Source organism: Typha angustifolia, chromosome 8, assembly GCF_048772165.1.
Source record: "Typha angustifolia cultivar Huaian chromosome 8, ASM4877216v1, whole genome shotgun sequence".
Taxonomy (NCBI): domain Eukaryota; kingdom Viridiplantae; phylum Streptophyta; class Magnoliopsida; order Poales; family Typhaceae; genus Typha; species Typha angustifolia.
The window spans coordinates 4663302-4689241 of record NC_133246.1 but is presented as its reverse complement, the minus strand read 5'-3'; the positions used below and the strand labels follow the sequence as shown (position 1 = coordinate 4689241).

The 25940-nt window shown below is 38.2% G+C and overlaps 5 protein-coding genes across 10 annotated transcripts; 2 read left to right on the top strand and 3 right to left on the bottom strand.

The window, feature by feature from the left end:
* The first annotated feature begins 212 nt into the window (after window positions 1-212).
* Window positions 213-9554, top strand: LOC140765657 (pumilio homolog 3-like). Of its 5 annotated transcripts, none has more exons than XM_073104838.1 (10): window positions 213-468; window positions 602-1088; window positions 2265-2610; window positions 2681-3272; window positions 3367-3511; window positions 3595-3702; window positions 5290-5502; window positions 5584-5694; window positions 6266-6460; window positions 8589-9554. In XM_073104838.1, the coding sequence occupies exons 2-10, from the start codon at window positions 609-611 to the stop codon at window positions 8775-8777; spliced, it is 2379 nt and encodes a 792-aa protein (XP_072960939.1). In that variant the 5' UTR covers window positions 213-468; window positions 602-608; the 3' UTR covers window positions 8778-9554. The 5 variants fall into 5 exon arrangements, with proteins under 5 accessions (XP_072960939.1, XP_072960942.1, XP_072960941.1 ...); XM_073104841.1 differs by having other exon boundaries at window positions 598-1088; window positions 2265-2490; window positions 2879-3272; XM_073104840.1 differs by having other exon boundaries at window positions 598-1088; window positions 2265-2490.
* Window positions 9555-10032: 478 nt separating this feature from the next.
* On the bottom strand, window positions 10033-13092 carry LOC140765659 (uncharacterized). Its single transcript, XM_073104842.1, has 6 exons — window positions 12483-13092; window positions 12065-12295; window positions 11219-11530; window positions 10727-10888; window positions 10460-10543; window positions 10033-10353 (listed from the first exon to the last, which is right to left on the bottom strand). The coding sequence occupies exons 1-6, from the start codon at window positions 12510-12512 to the stop codon at window positions 10246-10248; spliced, it is 927 nt and encodes a 308-aa protein (XP_072960943.1). The 5' UTR covers window positions 12513-13092; the 3' UTR covers window positions 10033-10245.
* Window positions 13093-13641: 549 nt separating this feature from the next.
* Window positions 13642-18267, bottom strand: LOC140764990 (amidase 1). Of its 2 annotated transcripts, none has more exons than XM_073103890.1 (9): window positions 17943-18267; window positions 17726-17832; window positions 17464-17599; window positions 17096-17221; window positions 16319-16507; window positions 16066-16213; window positions 14648-14816; window positions 14151-14285; window positions 13642-14066 (listed from the first exon to the last, which is right to left on the bottom strand). In XM_073103890.1, the coding sequence occupies exons 1-9, from the start codon at window positions 18250-18252 to the stop codon at window positions 13923-13925; spliced, it is 1464 nt and encodes a 487-aa protein (XP_072959991.1). In that variant the 5' UTR covers window positions 18253-18267; the 3' UTR covers window positions 13642-13922. The 2 variants fall into 2 exon arrangements, with proteins under 2 accessions (XP_072959991.1, XP_072959992.1); XM_073103891.1 differs by having other exon boundaries at window positions 17464-17588; window positions 17680-17832; window positions 17943-18159.
* A 785-nt stretch (window positions 18268-19052) lies between these two features.
* On the top strand, window positions 19053-21199 carry LOC140764989 (uncharacterized). The gene has a single exon (XM_073103889.1). It carries the CDS (start codon window positions 19090-19092, stop codon window positions 20890-20892), a length of 1803 nt encoding a protein of 600 aa, XP_072959990.1. The 5' UTR covers window positions 19053-19089; the 3' UTR covers window positions 20893-21199.
* Window positions 21200-22077: 878 nt separating this feature from the next.
* On the bottom strand, window positions 22078-23009 carry LOC140765386 (uncharacterized). Its single transcript, XM_073104445.1, has 2 exons — window positions 22755-23009; window positions 22078-22654 (listed from the first exon to the last, which is right to left on the bottom strand). The coding sequence occupies exons 1-2, from the start codon at window positions 22863-22865 to the stop codon at window positions 22358-22360; spliced, it is 408 nt and encodes a 135-aa protein (XP_072960546.1). The 5' UTR covers window positions 22866-23009; the 3' UTR covers window positions 22078-22357.
* Window positions 23010-25940: the final 2931 nt, after the last annotated feature.

Below are 25940 nucleotides of genomic sequence, written 5' to 3'. Positions count from 1 at the left end.
TCAGGGTGTCAGCATAATTAACCCTAATATTTATTGCAGTAGACAAATTCTCTCTAATAAAATTTTAATTTATTTGATGAAAAAAAAATATTTTCATGTTAATTACTGGGAGCAAGATGAAACAAGTTTAAGTTTAATTTTATGCAGGGGCAATTTGTAATTTATTATATTTGATTATGTTCCTTTCCTAATTCATTCAGGCTTTCCGCCATCTTCCTTTTCTGGCTCTCGCTCGTCTTTATTTGATCTCCTCCTCAGCTCTGATGGGTTTTAACTCCATAAACCCTAGAATTTCTCGTTCTTTCGATTGATCTCTCCGTAATCCGTTAAACTTGTACAAGATTCAATCAAGTTCGAGTCAAAAATCTACTATTTTTCGTTTCTCCGTTGCACGAAACCCGATTTTTGAATTAAAAGGCGTTCTTGGTAGCTATTATTTGATCGACTGGCGCTGGGTTTCTCGGAAAGGTGATTGGTTTTGTGCCTGATTCAATGCATGCTGTCTAAGTTAGAGCTGTTCTTCTTCTCTCGCTAGTTTTCTTTTTCACAAAATTTACATTTTTATTGTTTGTTTGTTTGGATTTTTTGGGTACTTAGATAGGTTAAACATGGGTTCGGTTGCTCCTGGGGATTTTGGCGACGTCGAGAAGGATATCGAGAAGCTGCTTACGGAGCAGAATCATGGCAAAGCCACCGTGGCCTTCGAGCGTAGTGGCAGCGCTCCGCCAACCGTGGAAGGATCAAGAGCAACTAATAGGAGTTTCTTCGACATTGATGGTGGAGAGAGGCCATTGCCGGAGAAGGAGATGCGTTTGCACTCAGGTAATTTATCAAACAACCACTATACCAATGACGATGTGAACTCGAGGTTTTGGCCGACGGTATCGAGCAAGGAGGAGCTGGTGGCTGTGCAGAGGCTTCCCCCTGGTGTGGTCGGAGAGTTGAGGAGGAATGGATTGGGTGACTGTGCGAGCAGCGGAGCACAGAGGATCATGTCTCAGCAAAGTTCTTCTGATTGGCTCCATCAGGGCTCTGATGGTCTAATTGGATCGAAGGCAAGAAGAAAGAGCTACGCAGATTTGTTGAAGGTAAGAGCATTACATTCTTCTTTTAGTACTAGTTGATCAGTTCAGTGAATTTTAGGTGCTTTCTTTTGTCCTGTACTATGATCTCTTGTTAACCATTTAACTGTTTTGCGTTGTTAACCAATGCTAGTAGTTGGTTTTTAAATTATTGAAGATACAATATGTTGAAAGTTTCATGAGATAGAATTAAAGGACATTTTACCTTTGTTTTGGTAGATATTAGATTTGTTCATACAGTAACGGTACATTTGAGCACACAAATACAAGGTCCGTGCAGTCCTGTCACATCACCCTTGGGTCCATAAGGGGATGCAGGGAAAAAATGTCTACGATTGTTGTATGTCTGCATTTAGAATTGGACACTCTGGATCTTAGGATGAGCTATAAATGTGGCCATCCGGTTCTGCAAATGATACTGAAGAGTATTCAGAGAGCATTCATAAAAAGGAATTTTGAGCTTGTATTTCAGAAAACATTGATGAAGAGTTTTGAGTTTGTAAATTCTGAGTATTCCATGCAATTTCTTAGTGGTTTACCTAGAAAATAACTCCCTTAAGTCTTTAAAAGACTGCACACGGCATATAAAGGTCCTACTGAAAGTATGGAATATCCCCCTTATTTTAGTACATAAGATAGGAAAATATAATATTATACTGCTATTGGCTACATGAAAGCGTGGAGGAGGTTTGTCATTAAAATAGTAATAAATACTTTTGAAAGGCTCAGATTGCAAAAGAATATCTAGCTGAAAGCAATATTACATCAAAAACCTCAGTTGGTAGCACTTAACATGGCTATACCACAAATTGCAGATAGAACTTCTATATGACTATACCACAAGTTTTTCTAATCCTAGCTCAATTATTGTTTCCTTCTAAGTTGTAAAAGCAGTCCATTTAATATATGTTACCTATTTCTTGCTTGGTTTGTGGCTTGGCAAATATTATTCTTATCAGTTTGCTGGACAAAACAGAATATATTTGGATGCATTGATTTTTTTTTAATTCATTTCTTTTCTTTCATGATGTCTTACATAATATGCGAAAGTAAACTGTTGAATTGCAGGAGGATTCTGGTAATTCAGCATCCTTTTCTGCATATTATTCATAGTCAAGAAGCTCCAATAAGTTCAATTGTGTTATTGATCCAAATGGAGTGCCTAATAGACTCAATGGACAGGAAGATATTGATCACCAGCAATCTGGAGTGACTTCTCCCAGCCTTCTTAGAACCCAGAGCTTTCATTCAATGTCCAATCCCTTGGCATCTGTTGATGGATCCTCTCTCACAAATAGTAAATTCTCTGATCCCACACAAATGAGGCAATTTCCTAGCCCCTGCATTACACCTTCTTTAGGGAAGGCTGCGAATGTCGACAGGGAAGCACTCGCAAAAGGTTTTCAAGGTACTTCTTTTTATACACCAGATTATACTGATATATCAGCTGTTTTGTCTGGCTTGAACCTGTCTAATGGTATGGTAATGGATGGAAGCATTCCAATGTCAAACAATAAACTTCATTCAGGTATAACAGAAACCTTATTGTTTGGTTATCTAACTGAACCAAAAATCTTACTAGGTACTTTACTTGGCAGGTGCCACATTTTTTGGTAGTACAGTAGGGCAATACTATAATAGAATGGGAAACCAATTGGGATCTGATCTCCAGGCTCCAGTATTGGACACACTGCACCCTCTATCATTCAAAGAGGATTCTGGTGCTCCAGTACGAGCTGTTCCAAGCATGAATAGTTATCCTTTAGTAAATAATTGCATCAATGCTGCATCGGTAGGTCTTCCCACTGTTCCTCGAGGTTGGGAACCATATCTTGAAGCGCTTATTTTACAGCAGAAAGCTCAGCAGAATGAGCTCTTCTCATGCAAATTTGGTCTGGCAAGTCAAAGGTTATATCCTGGTTCCATATCTGGCTTCCCACATCTGGGATTCAAAACAACTGGCTCTGTTTGTTGTTCTTTGGGTCTTGGGAACCCTTTAGGCCAGAGTGATCAACAATCACATTTCCCTTACCTGCGCGGAATTGCAAATAGCAGATCTATGGAATTGTGGAACCATAAAAATAGTCTTCTAAGAGACAGCTTTGAAGTATCTTTGTTGGATGAACTGAAGAACAGCAAAGCTCAATCATTAGAACTTATTGATATAGTGGATCATGTTATTAAATTTAGGTACTTTGGTGATACTATGATCTTGCGCCTTTTCTTCTTTCTAACTTCTTCTATACTTTCCGTGATTGACATTTTTGTTTCAACTTTTCTCAAGCAGTACAGATCAGTATGGAAGTCGATTTATTCAACAAAAACTTGAAACCGCATCAGTTGATGAGAAAGCCAAAATCTTCCCTAAGATAGTAACTTATGCCCTTGCTCTGACAACTGATGTATTTGGGAATTATGTCATTCAGAAAGTATGCTGGTATTTTTTTTTACAAGCTAATGCTATTATTAGTTTTTTATAAATATTTTGAGACTTGAATGAACAATCTTGCAGTTTTTTGAGCTTGGTACAGAAAACCAGAGAAATCAGCTGATCTCTCAACTTCTTGGTCATGTTTTGCATCTAAGTCTTCAAATGTATGGTTGCAGAGTAATCCAGAAGGTTGGTTAGTTAGCCATTTAGTCTACTCATATATCTATTTTGGTAGTTCTGGTGTAGGCTGCAGTTCAAATCCTTAAATTTATCCCAGTTTTTTTATCTCTTCTGATTAATTTTACATTCTGTATCAATTTGTTATTTTCAGGAATGCTGAGAATCTAAGTTTTTATTAAAATGTCATATAAGTTCAATACTGTGATATTCATTTGATTTGTTTATTCTTTTTATTTTTTTCTCTTCTTGTTTTCCTGAGAAGGTCATCTAGTGTGGATGCATAGTACTGGACATGCAACACTCACTAGCTACATCAATCACTACAGGACCCAAGAACCCTAATTATGGACAAGTAGACATTTCCATTCTCTGACTATGCCCCACAATATAAGAAGTTGTAATTTGTATGTATTGTGATTTTGTGCATTGAGACACCCTTTGTGCTATAGATTCTTATTGTGTTGAAGGCATCAATCAACCTAACTTTTTCCGAAATCTTAAGTATCTTAGCATGTTTAATTTGATTCACTCAAGAAAGAAGAAAACAAGAACCTTTCCATACCCAGAATGCAGCTTTAATAGCACCTGCAGTTTAGACAGCATACCTCTTCTTCTATTCTTTCCATTTCATATGTGGGTTGACCAATCCTAGAGACCTCATGCTTGAGATCCTGTTAGAATCGGACTTTATGCCGCTTAAATCTAACTTAATATTGGTAGATTTTGTGTAGTAGTCCAAGAGTAGGTAGATCTGTTATAGGTTGTTCTTTAAACGGAACTAATGCCTAATGCACAACAGATGATATAGATATACAATTTGTTGCTCTTCAACATGCAAGAAAAGGTGAACTACATTAACCCAGTTTCTTTAACAAAAAAGAAACATGTTACCACAGCCCCAAACCTTCTATCTGATTATGTCATATTTGATCTTGTTTGATCACTTCCACCTTTTAAATTGTAGTGAATCTGAACCTCATGCTACACACTCATGCCCCCAAGAGTTTAATAGTGCAGTTTGATAGGTGCCATCCACGATATGACAGAAAACCAAATGGAACAAGGTTTAAACGTTGCTTTGCCATTATAAACTTGAAACTGTTTTGACTAAATATAGACGGATTCGGGGCTATCTATTGTGTTACTAGCTGTTAGTATTTATCATAATTAGATGGCAGGGCCTTTTATTGTTGAAGCAACTGTCAGATATGTCCATTTCTCGAAGGAGATGAAATGACCAAATTAACATCATAACTGTACCATATGGGTTAAAATTTATTTATGTCTTGTATGCAGTTTTAGGTGTAAATAGCAACTAAATGCTAGGTATTTGTTTAAATTTGCAGTTCTGTTTGCCAATAAGCTATCTATTATTGTCATCTCCATTATTTTCCTAGCAGTTAGTCTTTCTATAAATACTGCAGTCATAAACACAAGATTTCTTGATGCCCGTTCATATATGTAGTTATTATCAGTTGTACCTAATTCTAGTGCATATATGCATACACATCACATGAAAATTGATCTTGATCTGTAATGTGCCTGTTCTTGTGATAAATTTTCCTGGATCTACTTCTAACAAAATGTTCTTTTCAGGCTATGGAAGTGGTTGACATGGATCAGCGGATTCAACTTGCATCAGAACTTGATGGTTCTGTCACTAAGTGCATTAGAGATCAGAATGGCAACCATGTAATCCAGAAGTGTATTGAGCTTATCCCAGAAGACAAGATCCAGTTTATCATATCATCTGTCTATGGACAAGTTCTAATGCTTTCTACCCACCCATATGGCTGCAGAGTCATTCAGGTGCAAAAGACACTTACTTTTGATGCCTTAAATAATTAAATAGATTTAATTTTCTTTCATGTGGTATGAATTCTGTCACAGAGGGTTCTGGAGCACTGTAAGAATCCAAAAACTCAAAGCACAGTGATGGATGAGATCATGCAATCTGTGTGCACTTTGACACAGGACCAATATGGGAATTATGTTATTCAGGTACATTTTATGCAAAAACTTAGTTACTGTTCCTTCAGTACCTAACATTGTAATGTAATAATTGAATTTTCTCCTCACTTGAATGTTACCATGCATCTTTCTAGTAGTTTTCTGTATGCTGTAAGGGTTATTACCTTTTTACTTAACTCATTTCATTTATGTATGATATTGTATGCCAATCTTGAAGTGCCATTGTTTCTTTATTGCCTTGTCTTAGTCATTCCTTCTCCAGAAAAGGACTTTAGAACTTAGATAATATGACAGATCTAGTCTTCTGAATACTGATTTGTCGTGTATTTTTGTAACTACGTTCTATGATTGAACTTCTTTTGGCTAATTATTTTGGTGGGTTTGGAGTCTTCTTAGAGTCATATCATCAAGCTTTAAGATAAGTCAGAGGTCTTCTCAAGTAACATCTGGGTAACACTTAAAAATTAAAATGTTGTTTGGTCATCTGCCTTTTCCTCTATTATATTTTGCTTTCGTCTCTTCACTTATGCAATCACTGAAATACAGTTAATGTTAGCCATGCACAATCCACTGATTTTTGTAGTACTGTCTCTTTGTTTAGTATGTCCTGCAACATGGAAAACAAGAAGAGCGATCTGCCATAATTTACAGGCTTGCAGGACAGATAGTCATGATGAGCCAACAAAAATTTGCTTCAAATGTTGTTGAGAAATGCTTGACATATGGAACTCCCGAAGAACGCCAGCTTCTAATAAAGGAAATGATTGATTCTACTGATGGAAATGAACCCTTGCAGGTCTGCCCTACTCTCTGAACTTGTTAAGTATATTGATCTTGATAAATTTTGTGCTTTAGACTAATTAAGTGTCACTGAAATCATTGGACTCTTTTACTCTGTTACTACTGTCATTATGGTTAAAATTTTAAGAAAATATATAAAATATTCCTAACATATGGCTGTTAAAGTTAACAGATGGATCCAACATCAAATGGCCAAAATGCCCTTCTTTCTTGAAGTTTACAGTGTTAAATATGTGACTAATTTTCTTGTATTTAATAAGATCTTCTTATACCATTATATCAAATAACATTAGATAACTTTTGAACTATTTCGGATATGATTTTATGTATTCATTTTAACTTTTCTTTTAAGCTTACATGATTTTAGGTATTTATATTTGAACCAATTTGATGTCTAAGTATCCGCCTAGGCACTTGCCTAGCACCTAGGAACCATGTGGCCCCTTATCCGCTTACCTGGCACTCTACAGTCTTCTAAAATCTTGAGTGGATACATCTTTCTCTAGGACACCAACCAGACCAAGCTGGTCCACAGTGGGTCTGCTGGTCTTTATGATCATCGAAACATCAGCTGTTTCATAATGAACAGCATGAAGCCCTTGCTTTTTCTTTTTTCTAAAAAAAATATTTTTTTTTATAGCTGCCACAACCTATCAAAAATGAACGCTATTCATGTTGAAGATATGTATGGGTTGACTTGAATCATTTCCTTTTCAATTGATGCATTCATGTTCATATCATATGAAATTTGTACTTTGTATTGCTATGTGAATGAGATTTGTCTCTATCTTCATTAACTTTTACAAAACAATATTGTGTTTCTGGAGCAAATCAACAGTACATACTGGTTTTTTTTTGTTTGTTTCCTTTTTGTCCTACAAAATGAACACCATAGGTGTTTAAAGCAGAAAGAAGGCATTTCTAATTGTAGCTAATCTGTGTACAAGCTCAGTGATCAACTGTAACTCTTGCAGATTTTCTGTAACACTGTAGCAGTACTAAACTAAGTAGTATTGTGCCCAGAATTGAGTAAAATAGAGGACTGTTGTGTGGGACTTGCAGAAGGAGGTTGTCGAAGACCTGGCATTGAAACCCAATGTCGGTTGTGGTTGTGTTGGCATAAAATGGTTGTGGTAAAAATTGTAGGATTGTGGAGTGGTTGTTGGGTTGTGATGGCAATAATTGTTTTATTAGTAAAGGCACTACCTTAGTTTGTGGTATATTTGCTGAAGATGATAGAAGAATGAAATTTTGATCAGATTTTCTTGATCTTGAAAATTACTTTTTGCAAGGCAAGAAGAAGTTATTAAATTCTTCCGCGTGATCTCCCTTATCCTTTTGTATTAGAACATAGCTCCCCATTAGGGACCAGTTTTGAGAATCCTTTTTTTTTTTTTTTCCTTTGACATTTCTATGGAATTTGCTAGTCATAATCGGTCAGCTGTCTTTGTCAGCGCCGTCTTTTAGGTTATTCTTTTGCCAATGGAAAATAAGTGTGATTTAAAAGAAATGGTAAAACATTATTATATGACATGCTTTATGTATCTCTTACTGAAGAAAGGTAACAAATGAATCTTTATGTTGACAGAATTGGGTCTATATATGATGAGGTATAATTAGAGCAGCATAAAATCATTATTCTGCTTACATGGTATTGTGCACTAGAGAATGTGTGTATTTACTTAGTAACCAAACTTATTTTTCAATGCCTAGAAAAGCTTCTAAATTTAAGATGCTAACTTAATTTTCAATGGTTGCCAAAGATTTTAACCACAAGATATGCGATTCGCAATTAAGACTGTTCTTACGAACGTCTGAATTAAGGCCATAATATGAGATGAAGGCTATTTCAACTACCATCTCAATTACTTTATGATCATTATCTTTAATGATGGTGATTTGTCAGAGCATACCTAAAATTTGATAAGCACTGATGTTTGGAAATTGGTGCTTGTCAGGAAAGAATGTACAGTAACTAGATGCTGACGTGCATTTTTTCCCATGCTATGAGAAAATTTTTTGTATCTTGGAGAATCTGTGTCATGCTTTCCTGATTAATTGCTAGACTTGTACTAAAATTCAATTATCAGTATCTTATAGTTGGATGCTGAATTAATTGGCAGGCAATGATAAAGGATCGCTTTGCAAATTATGTTGTACAGAAGGCCCTTGAGATTTGTGATGATGAGAATAGAGAAATCATTCTTTCGCGCATCAAAGTTCACATGAAAGAACTGAAGGATTTCACATATGGCAAACACATTGTTACACGCTTTGAGAAGTTATTTGCTGCTGGAGGTAATATGAACTGAACACCCCTGTGTGCTCTAAGGTTTATATAATCTCATCATTAAACCTTCAGAAGGAACTCTTCTGATTGAAGGAATAATCTACAGAAAAGCTAATGACAATTTTGTATACATCTCGAGGTTGTTCTCTTAGATAGGGGCTGAAGTTTCTATATCTCAATGAAATAAGGAAACTTTAAACAGTTTCGTCCTTATAGTGTTTTCCTTTTTATTTATTCCCTATATTAATATGTAGTCCCTTGCTCCTTCTGGTGATGCGTCCTTGTTTACATGTATATTTTGATTCTAGTACAAAGGCAAGAAAACTATCAGGATAATAAGTACCATAGGAGAGTTTGGTCTAAAGCACTGTAAATGGTTTTGGTCTCAGACAAGTTTAGCTCATTTGTAATTTTCGATGGAATAATGGAAAGAGAGCATAGACATTTAAGTTTATTCGCAACTTCATGTGGTCTTTTAACATCTTATCAAATTACATATTTTTTGCTTCATTTTTTAAGTGGACAGAGAGTATGTCTGCTTTTATTTTTGGGTGAAGTATGCTTAGTGTATGTATTGGAGTTGTATGAAAAAGAATAATTGTACCAAATTATGTCCTACAGATGAATGGAGCATCAGAGACCATCATAAACCATGATTTCAGTACAGCAGTAACATAGAACTTGCACAATATAATCGTTTCCTGGTTCCCCAGTTATGCTGAATAATCACATCAATATATCAAATTCATCATGTATTCACATCAAAAATATATTATATGCCTTTCCAAAGTGGATCAATTCATTACTTACTCTCGCATTGTCATCCTTCTAATAATATTTGATATGCTATATGAAAAAAAAAATTAAAAATTAAAAATTAAATAGAGAGAGTAATGATCACCTATTGTAGAAGTTGTTGAAAAGAAATGCTGGAGTGATTAAAAGAAGGGTAGTAAAATACGACAATTTTGTGTCCATACTTCTCCCTTTAGGCTCATCAACTCAAATCATCGAGGTGTTTTCATTAAAATGTTGCTCTCTCTACAAGAAAGATGCAACAGTGCCGAGGAAAGTCTTACTCAAAGCACAATCACAACAGTTTTCTTTTTCTTTGCTTTATCTACCATGGCTTGTTAGAGTTCGTATCAAAAGAGTTGCACAGCCCTTGATCCTCCTGGATCAGGGGCTTTCCTTAATATTCTTGATTATCTGAAACCACGGCTAATTGATGTTTCATGATCCTCCAAGACAAACAAAATTTTAAAAAAAAAAATTCATTAACATAACACACTTTAATTATCCTACATACAAATTAAGTGGGATGGCAAAATAGAAGACTCAGACATGTGAAGAAAGAAAACCTGACATATAACCAGCTTAGTAATTGAAAGGGGAGTGGGTCAAGATCTTGTGAGAGCAGTGCTAAATCTGTGGCTGTTGTGTGTGAAGCCTTAAATCAGCATAATGAGCTTCAAATAAGGTGCTTGATATTAGACTAACAGGGTACCAACCATAATAGTAACAGCTTCTCCTTTAATCCTCACCCTCTGGGTCTCCTCTACCAACTGTAGGTCCAATCTTCCACCCCTAGGAGAAGCCTGAGTCAATAGAGGCAATTGCAGATGATCATCATATTTCTGGATTAGAGCAATTGACTTTAAAATCCACTTGAAGTCAACCAAATAATAGTATAAGAGGAATTACCATGTAAGCGATAAGGCATTGTTTCTCCAGCTTTTTACCCCAATAGGGTGCCAACACACAATGCGCGCTACCACACACAGGATCCTATCAGATGAACTTTAGTAAGGAATATACTCCATTTGGACTATTTAATATGAGAAATATGAACTTTTTTTATCTTCACATCACCTCTGTAAAGCATGAATGTTGACAAACATATGATACAGATTTAATTCTGTAAACATGCAGAACAATAAAGGTGAATTGAAATATAATTTATGGGATTACCTCATTGACTCCTAATTTTGGACAGAAGAAGCGACTAAAGAAATCAAATCCAGATCCAGCAGGAGCTTGCCCTGTTAGAATAACTCCTCTTCCAGGACATTCTTTTAATTCAGTAAAATTTGGATTTATATCAGCAACTTCTTTCCCTGAAGCAAGTTCCACCTACATACATAGAGTTCAGCTTCTTGAGTTTAGTTAAAAATAATCTCTCTAAACTCAAAAGTGCATTATAAGAGGAAGCAACTAAATTGAAGTAGAAAAGGAGAAAGAATATACTTCGATGACATGCTAAATAGTCCCGCTAATGGATCAGACATGATGCATGCCGATGAATGAAATAGTTCAAATTTTGCAAACATGGATTCTTTGAAAACAAAGGCTACCACATGGTTGAATATTTTTTCTGAATGAAACTTTAGTGATCAAGGAAAGATAAAACTACACTATGATTAATCTACCCAGTCATAGATATTGCAAAGGAAGAGTGAGTACAATGAGGTCACCATCAGTGGCTGTTTTACACATATTTACAATCGAAGCATCATTCAGAGTTTCTGGAATTGATGGGGTCTCTAAGGAGTTGCAATCTACCACTGGGATCAGAGGGAAATCCAACTCAATAGAGAACTTCTCTTCCCCTTCACTGAGTGAAAAGTTTGAGGTACCTAGATGCTTTAGTCCAAGGACTTTCTTAGCTGTTAAAACTCCGGATTTTGTAAGAAACTCCATTGTGTCACATTTTACCAGGCCAGATATGAGAAGGAAATGTGCAGCCGCTAGTGTTGCATGTCCACAAAGATTGACCTGAAAAATGGGGGGGAAAAAGATTTTATGCAAATCAAACATTCAAAATGTATAATGGACCAAATTCAAGAGTACCATTGATCACAAACAATGTTTCCTGTGCCTTTGAGATTCTCTTGACAATGGATGAAGAAGAAAAATGAATTATGAAGAAGAAATTCTTCTGATTATTCAGTAGTTCATTAGCTGTATACGTTCTCTGCACATTATTTGTGCTCTGCAGCTTAACAACCTGTTTCGAAACCACAAATTCCTGGAATTCAATTGATTCAGAATATCAATTTTTTTCTGTGGATTTGGATGGATTTCAGTATGATTTCCTGCTTACAAGTTTTTTATTTTAAAAAAATAAATCTCAACCTTCATTTTGTTTCATTCTTATTTGTGAATTGTGATCAAGGTTAACATAGGAAAATGAGAGATAATTGAAATGATTTAAATGCATTTCAATTGCATTATTTTACAAACAGTGGAAATTTAATTTAGAAATGAAATCAACTGAAATTAAATGGGAAATGGGTTGCCTCAACTGACCTCGGAAACCGGGGTGAACCATCGGAGGTGGAACCGGGGAGAGGGAGGATCGCCACCGCCAGCATCGGAATCGACGGCGGAAATGGCGCGCGACAGGAAGGCGGTGTCGGAGATGTTGAACTCCTTGGCCACCGACTGCATCCACTGCTCGTCCACCACCCCGCCCTCCGCCTCCAAGAAACACACGGCCGCAGGGTTCCCCTTGAATGCCGCGTCCGTGAAGGCGTCGATCTGAGCTTTCCACACAAGCCATAGGAGGAACAAAATCAAAATCAAAATCGAAATCGAATCGAATCGAATCAAGTAACCGAAGCTTTTCCAAAGAATCTTAGCTGCAAATTTGATGTCCAAAGGAGAAATTAGATTTGTAATTAAAAAATAAAAAGAGTGAGAGAAGAGAGAGAGAAGGGATTCTGACCACCGCATAGCTCACTGATCTCTTTCCCATTTTTTCTAAATAGAATAAAAGACTTGTTGCAGGGAAAGTGGACTTCGCAGCTATAACAACAACAACAAGAGAAGTACCATCCCAAGTGACAGATTTATTATGAAGAAAATATTTAGTTGTTAATGATTTCGTTTGAATTGTGTCTTTTAACTAAAAAAGAGTTGACTTTTTATCTCCATATCTAAGCCATCGAGCTCTTCAATAATAATAATAATAATAATAATAAATTCGAGAATCTCTGTTCTTATCTACATGTGGGTATAACGTTAGCCCATTAATTAGCAGCTCCACTAGTTCGTGAGCATTCTATCTCCAGCTCCGAATTCTTCGCTCTCAAGATAGATACTGCCCGCAGTCCGCAGTGCCTCTAAAGCTCCTTTTGCCTCTGACCAAAGAGTTCCTAACTCTAAGCTCCCTTCTTTGCTCTTGCACATAATGGCCTACCATTAGAGTCCCTCAGGATTAAATAAACGATCCATTTTGGGTCTGCTTCCGACTAACAAAATGAAAGAGATAAAGAAAGGTTCAGAAAGGGCCCTGTTATACATGATACGCCATTAAACTCTCTGGCCATAGCCAAGGTTCCAAGGATAAGTGACACAGTAAATAATGAAAGATATCCATCCCAAGGATCGCCGTCAACCTCGACCCATACTTGCTGATAACATTAATGGTACTGAGCAAATGATTGAATAAAAATTATTAATTTATCTCTCCTAATAGAAGCCGCGATTATATGGTCAATTTTCTAGATTGTAAGAATAAAAAAATTATAATAAATTAGTAACAATTGACACTCCTATTATTATAAAAACGGTTAAGTAATAAAAAAAATACTTAAATTTAATTTTTTATCGATTAATCTAGTCACATATGTAAGATGTTTTATATACTCTTTAATTTATCAGCAGATAAAAATTATTAGTATGGAATCATTGCTCATGGTTCAAATCCTCTTCCTTTAATACCCAAGTGTGATTTGGTAGGTAATCTCAGGACAGCTTTCAGACAAAAAGTCTGGTTTAAATGTACATATTCCTCTCGTTGTTGTCAAAATATAATATCACCTAGACTTCATTGGAAGACACAAGGAGAGGTGGTTTTTGCAAGTATACTTGGAAAAGGTAAATTGCAAAAGGGCCCAAAAATATTTTCATCCACCAGAGTTGAGCCAGTTTCATTTATACTACTTTTTAACCGGGAGTAAATTGCAAGGATAGTTAAGCTATCTGTTTGCCTATTTGCCTCAAATCACCAACTTGCACAAAGAGTGCAATTCATGCATGAAGCATCTTATCCAACCTCTTGAAAGCAGTACGTGAAGGAGAGGATGGGAGAGATGGAGGAGAAGCAGGAAGAGTCTAAACTCTACCATTTGCAAGACAATCTTCTGCAACTTCTTCAGTGAACTTATTCCCAGGTGATGCTTGCTTGTTCCTTGAGGGTGTCGTAAAGCTGATGCGCAACGTTGAGAAGGAAATGATCTGCACCATGCTTTGCTAGGAGAGAAACAGACACTGGAAGGTTATTGTGGATGCCAAGCGGCACATTAATCTGCAAACAAAAAAAGAAGAAGAAGTTTTGATATAGTCTTTCTTCTCTTGTGTTCGCGTTGTGAATACTGAAACTAGCTAATACCTGGCAAAATCCGGACATTCCAGCAATAGATAGCAAGGAGAATGCTTTAGCGCGAAAGTTCTCCAGTGTGATAGCTTCCATGGACAGTTTAGGTGGAGGCCCAGGAACTGTGGGGATTGCAAGGACACCATAATCCTACAGGAGAAAATAAAAACATTGCTAGAGAAACTACTTGAATGCCAAACTGATTTAATTCTCTGTAAAGAGTATATATCACATTAAATACTAAAAGAGGGAGATTTTAGTTCATCTTGCCATTGGTGTTTGTTGTATGTAATCATGGAGTAAGCAAAAGCATCAAGAGAGGGGTTAGCAAGGAGCATAAAAGAGTATTTAAAACAAGTGACTCAAAGAGTTTTGTTATATTGGACGTGAATTTATACATTCAATTTATTTGTGTTTGTCCATATAATTAGCACATATAAAGAAGAAATAAGTTCAAAGGAAAGAAAATAGGAAAAAAAAGATGACAGGCGAAAAATGGGAAGTAGGATTACCCCCAAAAGAGCAGTCAAGGCGGACTGGAGTTCCGTTCTTACTGCATGACAGGACTCTATGTCTTCATATGTTGCTGTAAGGGCTTCCGAAACTCGTTCTAGTATTCCAGGACCTAAATTAGGCTTTGTAGTGCTGACCCATTCTCCATGGTTATTCTTGAATTCAAATCTGCAATTGAGCATTTCTTCATTAAGAAACTCGATAATAGCACTATTAAATATTCAATTCTACGAAAAGAATCTTGGGAGTCATTTACCAAATGTTTCTGCAACTTCTATCATGAGAGGATTGAACAAAAATCAAACATTATTATACTATCAAGTACTTCCGAGATATGAACACTTAATAGTAAGATTTAGATATGAACTCGTGGAGGGATAAACTCCTTTCAAATGGTGAGGACAAATCTCAAGGTAAGTTCAACGTATATACCATGAGGAATATTGGATGTCTCTGAATATAAAGGTTATATCTCCAACGACTTAATTTATTTACCGTAAGGAATATAAGAACACATCTTAACAACTGAGGAAGATATCAATACAAATGTAAGCAAATAGATGGTACAATTACAAACTTATATGCGAGATGAACTATAAAGAACATATTGGTGTTTCTTCTTGAAGGGTGCAGCTGATTAGAATTATTGAGTACATGAGCCAATTCTGAATGAAGCTACAAGATACACCACAGTTGAATTTGGTGATGCAGAATATAAAAACAGTGCAAATTTCAGATTACAATCATTAGTTGGTCTGATGTCATAATGATCAATATATGGTCGAATTTTGTTTAGATTGATCAAGTCTAATTACGAAGACATTCAAGTAATAAGTAATAATCCCCCTAGGTCAACATCTTAGTGCAAGAATTTTATATGGAAAACCATAATTTCCTGATAGTTCATGCATGCACATATATATATGTATGACAAAAGGCAAGCATTGCCCTGTTTCATTTAAATAAAATAAAAAGCAGCATAACATTTGTGCTTACTTGGACTTACCGTCCAAATCAAATCCCAAGCACCAAAACAGAATTAACAAAACTATATCACACCTAACCTGGGGGTAAAACTAGCATCTTAAAATAAGCACCACAACAAAACTCAGTCATACCAAACAAAACAAGTATTATATATGTACTAGACATGGATGAAAAATATGGTTGCAAGATGTGTGTGTGTGTGTGCAACAGAAATCATGTACACATTTAATGAATGAAAAATAACTTTTTGCAAATATGGAACTGTATATAGATAAGCAATTTATAGCATTTCACTATGGGGTTCCATGACAAGAAACCTCTGACTTTTCCATCACTTATTCCACAAGTAGACTTTGAAAGTGAAAGCACAGAAAGATCAAATAAAAACAACTCCAGAAATTTAAATCAGATATGATTGCAAGATTATAACCTTTGAATCAACCGCATGCAATGTGAAAGAACTGCCAATGCTGGTATAGAATATGCTTGATTCTCACAGAATTTACTGATGAAATTTCCTATGCTTGGAACATTGTTGCTAATATAGTCTCCAAGGTCCTTATTGTCTATTGTATTACCTGAAGTGATCAAATTGTACATAAACATACAATGACAAGCTGAAGTATGCCAGGAAATAAGAAGTGAATGCAGAGTCAAGTTTAACAGAAAGAACACGCACTTACCACCAAAGGTCTTCTCAACTGATACATTGAGGATATGATAAGTTTGGTCACTTGGAGAACCTAAATGTTGGAAGCAGTCACTAGGAATTATAACATGAGTAGGTTTCTTGGTAGCATCAATAGGTAACGGTAACGGTAACAATACTCGGCCAACTCGAGTTAAAGTTGTGAGATCTCTAGCAAACCATCCTGGATGAAAAGTTTGTGTCAAACAACTAATACAGATGTCAAAGAACTACTAAGCATAGAGGTCAACAACAGCATGAGCTTAGAGTAATGGATAGGCATTTCGCATAAAATTTTGAAACATGGAAATCTGTTGGTGCTCGTGCTGAAATTATAATTTGAAGTTTCATCTGAAACTAATCAGTTGTCAAAAATAATTAAGTGAATGAAAAATTACAATGCATTATTGTGCATTATCAGCACTTCTGTGGTACACTTGGCTCTATAGTATTTCACTCTCACAAACTTCTTAATCTTTCCATGTCAGTCTGTGTCAAGTGCAGTCATGCTATGAGATAGTACAGATCGTATCAGCCCTTTTGTGGAACTGGCATGTTAGTTGGTAATTTAGTTATAGCACACATGCTCATTAAATTAAATGTACAACAATGTAACAATTATTCACTCAATAGGTTTGTCTTCATAGTTTCTGATGGAAAGGTTTAGCGACATGAGCTGATGACTTAGCATCTTGATGTACAATCTTTACTGACAAATAATTAAAGATGCTAGATAGTTAACCATTTCCTTATCAGGTGGTGAGAAGTGTACCGACAGTATCAAAGCGTTGAGCCATTGGAATGACCCCAGTTTTCAAAACAACGCCATGTGAAGGCCGAAATCCAAAAATGCCACAATAGGCCGCAGGTACCCGAACACTTCCACCAGTGTCAGTACCTATGGAGAGCATCAAGAACCAATTACAATCAGAAAAATAAATTGATTAAAGACAGTGAAGAGAAAACCCAACTCATTGCAGCAAAAAAGCATGTAGATTGCTTAAACTAGTTAGAGAACTAATTGACTCAAAATCTAATGCTGTGAGTTAATGAACCAATAATCTACACCACACTACACACGAACAGATGATCAATAAGGTCATATGGCACTACAAAATGCAACTTCTTGTGAGACACAACCTAGAGAGAAATCAACAAGCTTCGCCGCAACCACTACAGCAGACCCACTGGACGATCCTCCTGGCACTCGATCCGGAGCACATGGATTAACAGGTGTGCCGTAATGCTTATTCTCCCCATTTATGCTGCAACAAACCTTTAACATGAATCATTGAATCATGATATAATAGCTTCAATGAATGGTCTAATAGAAGCGAAACATCTATAATCTCTAACCTATAAGCCATCTCATCCATGATAGTTTTACCAACACATACAGCACCTGCAGCAATAGTTGCCAAGACAACAGGAGAAGTAGATGTAGCTGCTGGGTGCGTCCTTGCCCAGTCTGGATTGCCAAAGCCAGTGACATGGCCACTGATATCAAATCTACAAGTAAATTCACGTTTACCCAAAAGGGCTTATCAAGCATTGAGTGGATAAAAAGCTTTTAGAACTGCAAATTCTGAAGGAATTGAGCAGAAGAAATTAAAACTTACATATCTTTGACAGCAAAAGTGAGACCTTGCAAAGGGAGTGGAGGCTGCTGGGGAGAGGGAGGAGGAGGATGCAGCTCGAATCTCTCGATGAAGGCGCCGAAATCGTCTCCTTTTGATTCCATCTTTTCTGGTGGATCTTGTCCGGGAACAGCTTAGATTTCTTTCCTGTTATCCTTTGCTTATCTCCTGTGGCATAGTGGCCGCCAATATAGCCGCAATTTTGCTTCTTTCTTTTAGAAATTAATAATCCAAATGTAAATTTGGAGATACACTTCTGTTTCAGCACTGTAAATCTAACAATCGAGTTCATGTGCGGTAAATGACGTGTCAAAGATAAACTATTCGAATAAATAAGATTGCGAGTAGGGCCTAGCCAAATACGCTAAAAATATATTTGGAAATTAAGAACACGGTATATACTAAGAAAGATTATTTCAGAAGTAATGATAATAATAATAATATAAGAAAGAAGCGATGATCGATGGTATGATGGGCCTTAGATTGATTCCATAAGTAGCCAAGTAGGCCTACCTAATTATCATCTATCCAAAAGAGCAATGGCATGATGATATCAATTACAACCACCAGCTCTACTAAATTCTTTTGTAGGTATTCAAAGTACGTGGACGGAGGCGAGACTGAGATAGAACTAACCAAGAGTGGGTGAGTTGCACCTAATTCCGTTTTACAAACAGTACATCATAACTAAACCATACCAACTTGTACGGAGCCAATAATTTTTCTGGGATGAGCTGGTTCTTCCATTTATAGTACTTCCCCGGCTGCCCTCCCTCCCGATGTCATATAAATATAGTAATCCATCGTCGCTGTAATATCCCATTTACCCTTTTATTTCTTTTCGAGAAGGAGAAGGAGAAGGAGAAGGAGAAGGATCCTCTTCTCGATTCTAACGTATTGATTTGCTTGCTTGCAGATTTGCAGGTGAGAAAAAGGATAAATTATTATTATTATTATTATTATTTAGTATTTAGTTAGTTTAGGAAAAGAGTTGCAAAACAGAATATGTATAGGGTTGGTTAGATTAGTTTATCTTTACCTTTATCTCGGCAAAATCCTTTTGTTTTTTATTGCGTAAATAATGGGGGCAGAATCGGGTCCCTCGATACTTGACCCGTGTTCTTCGTCTATGGAATTAATTAACCAACCCCAACCCCGAGGTCCCCAGCCTCAAGGTCCCCAACTCCAATCCGTTTCTCCTTTTTCTTTCTCCTCCTCCTCCTTCTTCCCGAGAATGTCGGCACTCGCTCCAATGGAGAAGCAAGCTTCCCATGGAGGCGATAAGGAAGGCACCGCCACCTTCCCCAACCGTTGGTTGCTCTCGAAGCTCCTCTCCGTGGCCCTCTTGGTTTCCCTCTCTCTCTCCCTGTGGACGCTCGACTTCTCTCCTCCTCCTCCTCCTCTCCATCTCAACCTCTACGTCGGCACCTACTCCATTTCTACTTCTCCTCCGCCGCCGCCGAGACCCGCCATTTTTAAGTGGATCTCCGTGCCCATGCCCTCCAACTTCACCTCCACCCTCCTCTCCCGCTGGCTCTCCCCTGGAGGGGAGCCCTGCCGTGACTCCGTCGCCACTAACATCTCCCTCCCCGCCCTCGACGGCGCCCCACGCGTGGAGCTCTCCGCCGCCGAGATCCACCGGTTCACCTTCTCGGCCCTCGACGCCTCCGGCCGGCCGCGCTGCCTCGGAGGCGACTACTTCGAGACCGACCTCTCCGGGGACTCTTGGAAATCGCGCCCGCCCGTCGTCGACCACGGGAACGGCTCCTACTCCTTCGAGCTCCAAGTCCACCCGGACTCCTCCGGCGAGTTCCAGCTCACCATCGTCCTCCTCTTCCGGAGCTTCCAGGGGCTAAAGTTCTCGCCGCAAAGGTTCAACTACCGTAAAGAAGTGCGGAGAATCCCGATTAGCTTCCGCCGGAGCAATGCCGGCACCCTACCGGACTTACACGTCTGCCGCAGGGCCGACTTCGCGAAGGAGATCTGGTCGGGCCGGTGGACTCGCCACGGCGGGGAGGAATCCTGCGAGGTCGACGACCAAGGCCGATACCGATGCCTCGACCCCAACTTCCCCTGCAAGAAGCCATGGTGCGAGGGGCCATTGGGGGCGTTGGAGAGCAACGGCTGGGTCTACTCCGCCCATTGCTCCTTCAAGATCTTCGCTCAGGACTCAGCATGGAGATGCCTCAGGAACAAATGGATCTTCTTCTGGGGCGACTCCAACCACGTCGACACGATCCGGAACATGCTCAATTTTATCCTCGGCCGGCCGGAGATCTCCGCCGTGCCGCGGCGATTCGACCTGCGCTTCACGAACCCGAGGAACGAGTCGGAGTCGGTCAGGATCACCAGCATCTTCAATGGGCATTGGAATGCGACTGAGAATTACTTAGGCTTGCAATCTTTGAGGAACGAGGAGTTCAAGAGGATGCTGTGGAAGTACTTCTCGACGGAGGAGGAGGAGGACCGGGTCCCGGACGCCGTGGTGCTAAACTCCGGCCTGCACGACGGCATCTACTGGAAGAGCATCCGGGCGTTCGCGGAGGGGGCGGAGTACGCTGCGAAGTTCTGGGAGGAGGTGATGAGGCATGTGGTCGAGAAGAGGGGAAAGACGATGCCGAGAATATTCTACCGGTCGACGATCGCCACGGGAGGGTACGCGAGGGACCTCGCCTTCAACCCCAGCAAGATGGAGGCGTTCAATGGCGTTCTGTTGGAGAAGCTGAAGGACAAAGGATTGCTTTCGGGCGGCGGGGTGATCGACGACTTCGACATGACGTTCCCCTGGCACTACGACAACCGGTGCAACGACGGCGTCCACTACGGGCGGTCGCCGGCGAAGGCGAGGTGGAGGGATGGGGTGGTGGGCCACCAGTACTTTGTAGACTTGATGCTAGGCCATGTTCTTCTCAATGCAGTCTGCAATGAGTGAAAAAAAAGTTAACTTCCCTCCCAGTGAGAATGGGGGGAGAGAGAAAGAGAGAAAGAGGAGAAGCTCCATTGGAGCTGAGCATGGACTTCCTCTAATTAATTTCAGGTAGTCAGGAAGAGGAAAACCGGCAATTTTGGCTGCTGATTGTTAATAGAGTTGATTTCTTTACATTGTAAGATATATATATATATACATTTATATATGGGTAATAGTTCTTCTAATTGAAAGGTTTCTGATACTGAAATATATGTCAATATATGGTGATAGATGTAATAAGTTCTTGATTTATATATGCAAGGAAGTCATTGTTTGCTGCAGTTTATTCTTTTATTACAATGAAGTGATGTGAATCATTTTAGGGTCAAGTTAGCATCCTCTCTATTTAAGCAGACGTCCAACTGGAGGTTTGTTTACACATCTATAATGATAAAGATTTGATGTCCCCTAAGTTACGATTCCAGATAAAAAGTTTGTTTCTGGTGCTATCTGGCATGGATGGCTATGGAGAAAAGTTAGGTCCTATAGATTTTCATATCTTCAACAAATATCTTATTACTCTGATGCTTTTCAAGAAATATTCGTGACATCATGATTCTTATTGAAACGAGGCGTTGGAGAGGATAAAGTCTAATATCAAAGGCATTATAATTATGCATGGGCAGGATAAAGTCTGGCATGGGCTTTGGCCCATCTGGATTGAGTTCAAATTCCAGCCTTTAGCCTGCCTGACTAGTATGAGGATCGGACTTAGCCGAGTTGGACACTGTAGCTCGTCGTGTAGATAACTAGTTTAGCCATGATAGAATTTGTTTAGACTAGGTTTGGTGAGAGTATAGCACCAATGTATCAGCTTATTTAAATTCTAAGTTCCTTTTCGGGCATTATTAGGGCCGGCAAATATGCACAATTAATGCGTTTTAACTTACATCTAACGGCATACTTAAAGAATTGAATTCATGCTCTACTTTAAATCCATTTACCTAATAATGTTTTTGATTGAAGTATAGTTTTGCAACACATGATTGACTACCAGTCAAATATAAGTAAACTTTTACTTGGTTGAAAGTTTGGCAACCACTCAGATCAGGCTGCCACTACCCTCCAGCTACGGCTGGAAGTTCCTAACTCACTCAGAGCTAGCTGGATCTTATCACATGATACTGAATATAATATGAGCTCAACACAGATCAAAAGGTGCTAAATTATTTCACCTTCTTTTCCATTAGACCAGCCTGATTAAAAAACATACAATGAGCACCTTGGCCCACCCAAAATAGCAATCAATAATATTCTACAGACTTCAAAAGAAGAGGGTGCTGCAGCTTACTCTGAGCCCTCTTCAGAGATACAATTGGGGCTTATGGCAAAATCTTATTGTTGGCAAGTTTACAAGCAATCACTAATGTGACCTTTAACAATTGTAAAACAAACTTAAAGGGCCAGAATATTAGAGTTAGTAATAGAGCTAATAGAAGAGGCCAGCCTTTGCTGCACCACCTCTTGCCACAGAGGCCTGTTTAGAGTACAATTGACTAGTGTTGTTAGTAACATGGGAGACTGCTGCTACTCCAGATCTCTCATGCTGCAGCCTCTGTGATTTGGAATTGAATGAGTTGGGCCTACTTGATCTGTTCTTCTTCCTTGGGAGTGTGGATCTTGGGATGAACACCCCTGTTCCTTTGCTTTCCCTTCTGTGTGCCACCTCATAGGTATATGACGGTGGGATGATGGCCTGAGGAAAGTAAGGGAATCCCATTCCCTCCTGTTTCCATTCCAATTCCAAACAAACACTAATGAATCTGTGCACTTCTAGCAAACCAAACATCTAAGATATAAATCTCCTATAAGACGTGGGCACTAACCTGGGCTGGAAGCGGCGGGCATTGCACAGGGTATTCCTCCTCCTCATCCATTATTAGCAGCGCAATCTGCTTGCTGAGATCTGCAAAGAAGACATCATCTTCCACCTCCATAGACTACCACCGTCAACAAATCGATCGAGAGATAGGGAGAGAGAATGATAAATATGGATGAAAGTTGGGATCTTTTTCTATCTACTTATCACCATCTACTTCCATAGATCTTCCTTCCTTCCTTTCTCTTGTAGTTTCTGTGGGAGGGGGGGTGGACAATGGGGGTTTAATAGTTGAGCCTGGTGATGGGGGGAAGAGGGCATGTGGATTCGGTGTGGATTTTGGGCCCCACGGCAGTTGGCTAATCCCTCTTTTTTGGCCCCAGGAAATTTAGATGGAATTATTTTGGTGCATAGGATTTATAAACGCGTTCTAATATTTATCCAGTTGGGAGAAAGGGAGAAGGGAGAAGGGGGTGGGGGGGATGAGGGGCATCAGGCAAGCACTTTGCCAACGAAGACATCAATCATCCAACGTACTCTCCACCACATCCTCCTCTGCTCCCATGGCACCACCAACTTGAGGAATGTCTTTCGGCCTCCCTTTTTTATAAGCTAAATTCCACTTTTATGGTTTTAACCCCCTCGAATTAATCATATTAATAGATCGAATTAATTAAAATTGGCTTCTTTCTTGACGAAAATAGAAGTGCCCACTCTTTAATTATAGAGTTGAATTTTAAGTCATAACTAGTAAGGCTCACTTCCCTCCACGTCAACCACTCTACTTAAGCTCCACATCTCACGTCAGCTGATGATGTGGACCGTTGGACCAGTACTTGCTTCACCTTCACTTAGCCAAAATTCTCTATTATTTATCTCTAGTTTTTTTTTCAAACATAATAATCTCTTATTTATTTATTTATTTTTAAATTCTCTCATAGTGGTGGCCAAGGATGATACACTATAGAGTCTAACCCACCAATCAAATCCTATCCAGCTCAGATTTATCGGGTTTGGATCCTCAGAATCCTATCCATTTAGCTAGCAGATAAGATTTCAGCCAGGAACTAGGAAATCCAGTAATGGATAATGTCCATATACAACATTAATGACTACTCCTATCAGAATAGTTTTGACATTTGTTAACTACTTTCCAGTAGTTATTGAGCTTGGTTTCTTGCACAGCTGGATGAAAGCAATATACATTGCAACAGCTCTGGTGAGCAGGTTCAATGCATGTTATAGCCTAGAAATTTTAATCACAATGGTCTGGAGAAGTTATTCAGAGGATATATTAAGAGATATCAATGTAATCAGATGTTAGAATATAAAATATAAAAGTTACTTTGTTCTTTAACAACCTAAACTTTTAGACTAGTTAGTGAGTTAAGTAGAAGCCCTGGGTTCCCAAAACTCATTTATTGTTTAGAAGTATAAAATTTTTACTCTTGTTTTAATTGATTAAAAGAGTCCCAACCAAACATATAACTCTGTATAGTAAAAATTTAATAATGCCCCAATTAAATTAATATTAATGAGATTTAAACTCGAGAAACATTATATATTAATATAATATGAGCCTTTTTTAAAGGAACTTTTTATCTCATGGACCATATTTTTCATTACATTTTTTGATAGAAGTTGTAATTGTAATTAGGTAAAATTGAGGTGATATTTGACTTTCATTAAAATCTGTAACACTAGTAGAAGAAATAATTTTATGGTTAACAGCTTAAGCTAGTTATGCCCTAGTCAACTGTGTTAGTATGGTGTGGCTTGACCCACTATCTAATTTCTACTTTAATCTTGTTTCGATTCAATGAGTAGGTCTCAAAACTATTTTTAGAAAAAAAATTTAGGTGATATTTGAACAATCCAATAGCAATCATAATAAATCTTTTCCCCTCATTTTTACAAACTATTTTGTACCTTTATCATTAAGTAATTGTAGCCTTGTGAGGGTTACTTTGTCTCTTCTCTTCAACCCAACACTAATTGCTAATTTTTAACCAAATTTTATCAGCTAATTTTTATCTAAATCATCTGATTTAGATCCTAACATAGGCTTCTAGTAAAAACTAGACATGAGTTAAGCAAAGAGTCGGTCACATTTTCTTAATATAAAGACACATAAGTTTTACTAAATTTTAACCAACATACTAAGTTATAAAATATTATTCAGCTAAACTACTTCTCTAGTAAACCAGAACGAATTAAATCACTAATAATTAAATAGTTAATTTATAATAAATAGTTTTTAGAATTGGAATCGATTTTATGACCTACTAACTAACGCTAAACTTAGTTATGAATCATAACATCAATGAAAATATCATGAAAAGTAAGACCCACCTTTATCTTGATCATCCTATCATAGGGAGTACAGATCATAGATAGCTGTCTTAATGAGATGGAGCAGTGGAAAACTCTAATAAGTCTTCTTCTTTACAGGGGACTTGTCTCACAGTTCACTACCAGTTGCAGGAATTATTAAAATTGCTCCAGTTTTTATTCTCTCTCTCTCCATCTATATATACATATATGCTTTAGTAGTGCATGTCAGTCACCAAACAGCTGGGGATGCTGCCATCCCTCAGTTGTTATCAGAATACATGTCATCTCAAAGCCCTATTCCCACTGGTATATATTGTCTTCTTCCTAGACTTAGAGGAGGTCAAAGGTTCAAAGTTATTTACTTTATAAACCCTCAGTTGATCTAATGTGAATCTATAATGTCAGACAACAAAAAGTATATAATATATAATATATAAAGGCGAGACATGCGGTCCGAAGATTGGGTCTAATTTGGAAGCCAGATGTTTGTTTGCAGGAGTTGGCATCCAGTGAAGTATTAAGTAATAAATTAATGGAGGAGATTGCAATTAATGTTTGTTTTCTTTCTGGTATCAGATGCACGTCTAAGCCCTTGTATTGAGTTGGGACACGTGACAGCATTGGCGGTGGTCGGTTGGGTGGGGGAAGGTAAGGTGGCAGATGACTGTGGAGCACGTGGCTCCTCCCTCCAGCCTTTCACCCGATCCAGCTCATATTCTCATTTCTGTGGGAGGAGAGATTCCAGAGGTTAATCTAATGGGCCGGGACGGTGGAATTTGGCCCAAGACCAAGCCCAAGATGAAGACTGTGGGCTTTTAAAGCTAATAAAAGATGCCTATTGGAACTTGGGAGAGGGCCC

Bases quoted from the DNA above. Each gene is read 5' to 3' on its own strand.
- LOC140765386 (XM_073104445.1), bottom strand. From the start codon at position 22,865: ATGGAGGTGGAAGATGATGTCTTCTTTGCAGATCTCAGCAAGCAGATT. The intron at 22,655-22,754 runs GTTAGTGCCCAC...GAATGGAAACAG, and splicing joins GCCCGCCGCTTCCAGCCCAG to GAGGGAATGGGATTCCCTTA.
- LOC140764989 (XM_073103889.1), top strand. From the start codon at position 19,090: ATGGAATTAATTAACCAACCCCAACCCCGAGGTCCCCAGCCTCAAGGT.
- LOC140765659 (XM_073104842.1), bottom strand. From the start codon at position 12,512: ATGGGAAAGAGATCAGTGAGCTATGCGGTG. The intron at 10,544-10,726 runs GTAATCCCATAA...TTCATCTGATAG, and splicing joins CAAAATTAGGAGTCAATGAG to GATCCTGTGTGTGGTAGCGC. The intron at 10,354-10,459 runs GTAATTCCTCTT...CTATTGACTCAG, and splicing joins AATGCCTTATCGCTTACATG to GCTTCTCCTAGGGGTGGAAG.
- LOC140764990 (XM_073103890.1), bottom strand. From the start codon at position 18,252: ATGAACTCGATTGTTAGATTTACAGTGCTGAAACAGAAGTGTATCTCC. The intron at 14,817-16,065 runs GTTATAATCTTG...GCTCAATTGCAG, and splicing joins TGCATGCGGTTGATTCAAAG to ATTTGAATTCAAGAATAACC. The intron at 14,067-14,150 runs GTATTAGCTAGT...TTTTGTTTGCAG, and splicing joins GAATGTCCGGATTTTGCCAG to ATTAATGTGCCGCTTGGCAT.
- LOC140765657 (XM_073104838.1), top strand. From the start codon at position 609: ATGGGTTCGGTTGCTCCTGGGGATTTTGGCGACGTCGAGAAGGATATC. The intron at 5,503-5,583 runs GTGCAAAAGACA...ATTCTGTCACAG, and splicing joins ATGGCTGCAGAGTCATTCAG to AGGGTTCTGGAGCACTGTAA. The intron at 5,695-6,265 runs GTACATTTTATG...CTCTTTGTTTAG, and splicing joins ATGGGAATTATGTTATTCAG to TATGTCCTGCAACATGGAAA.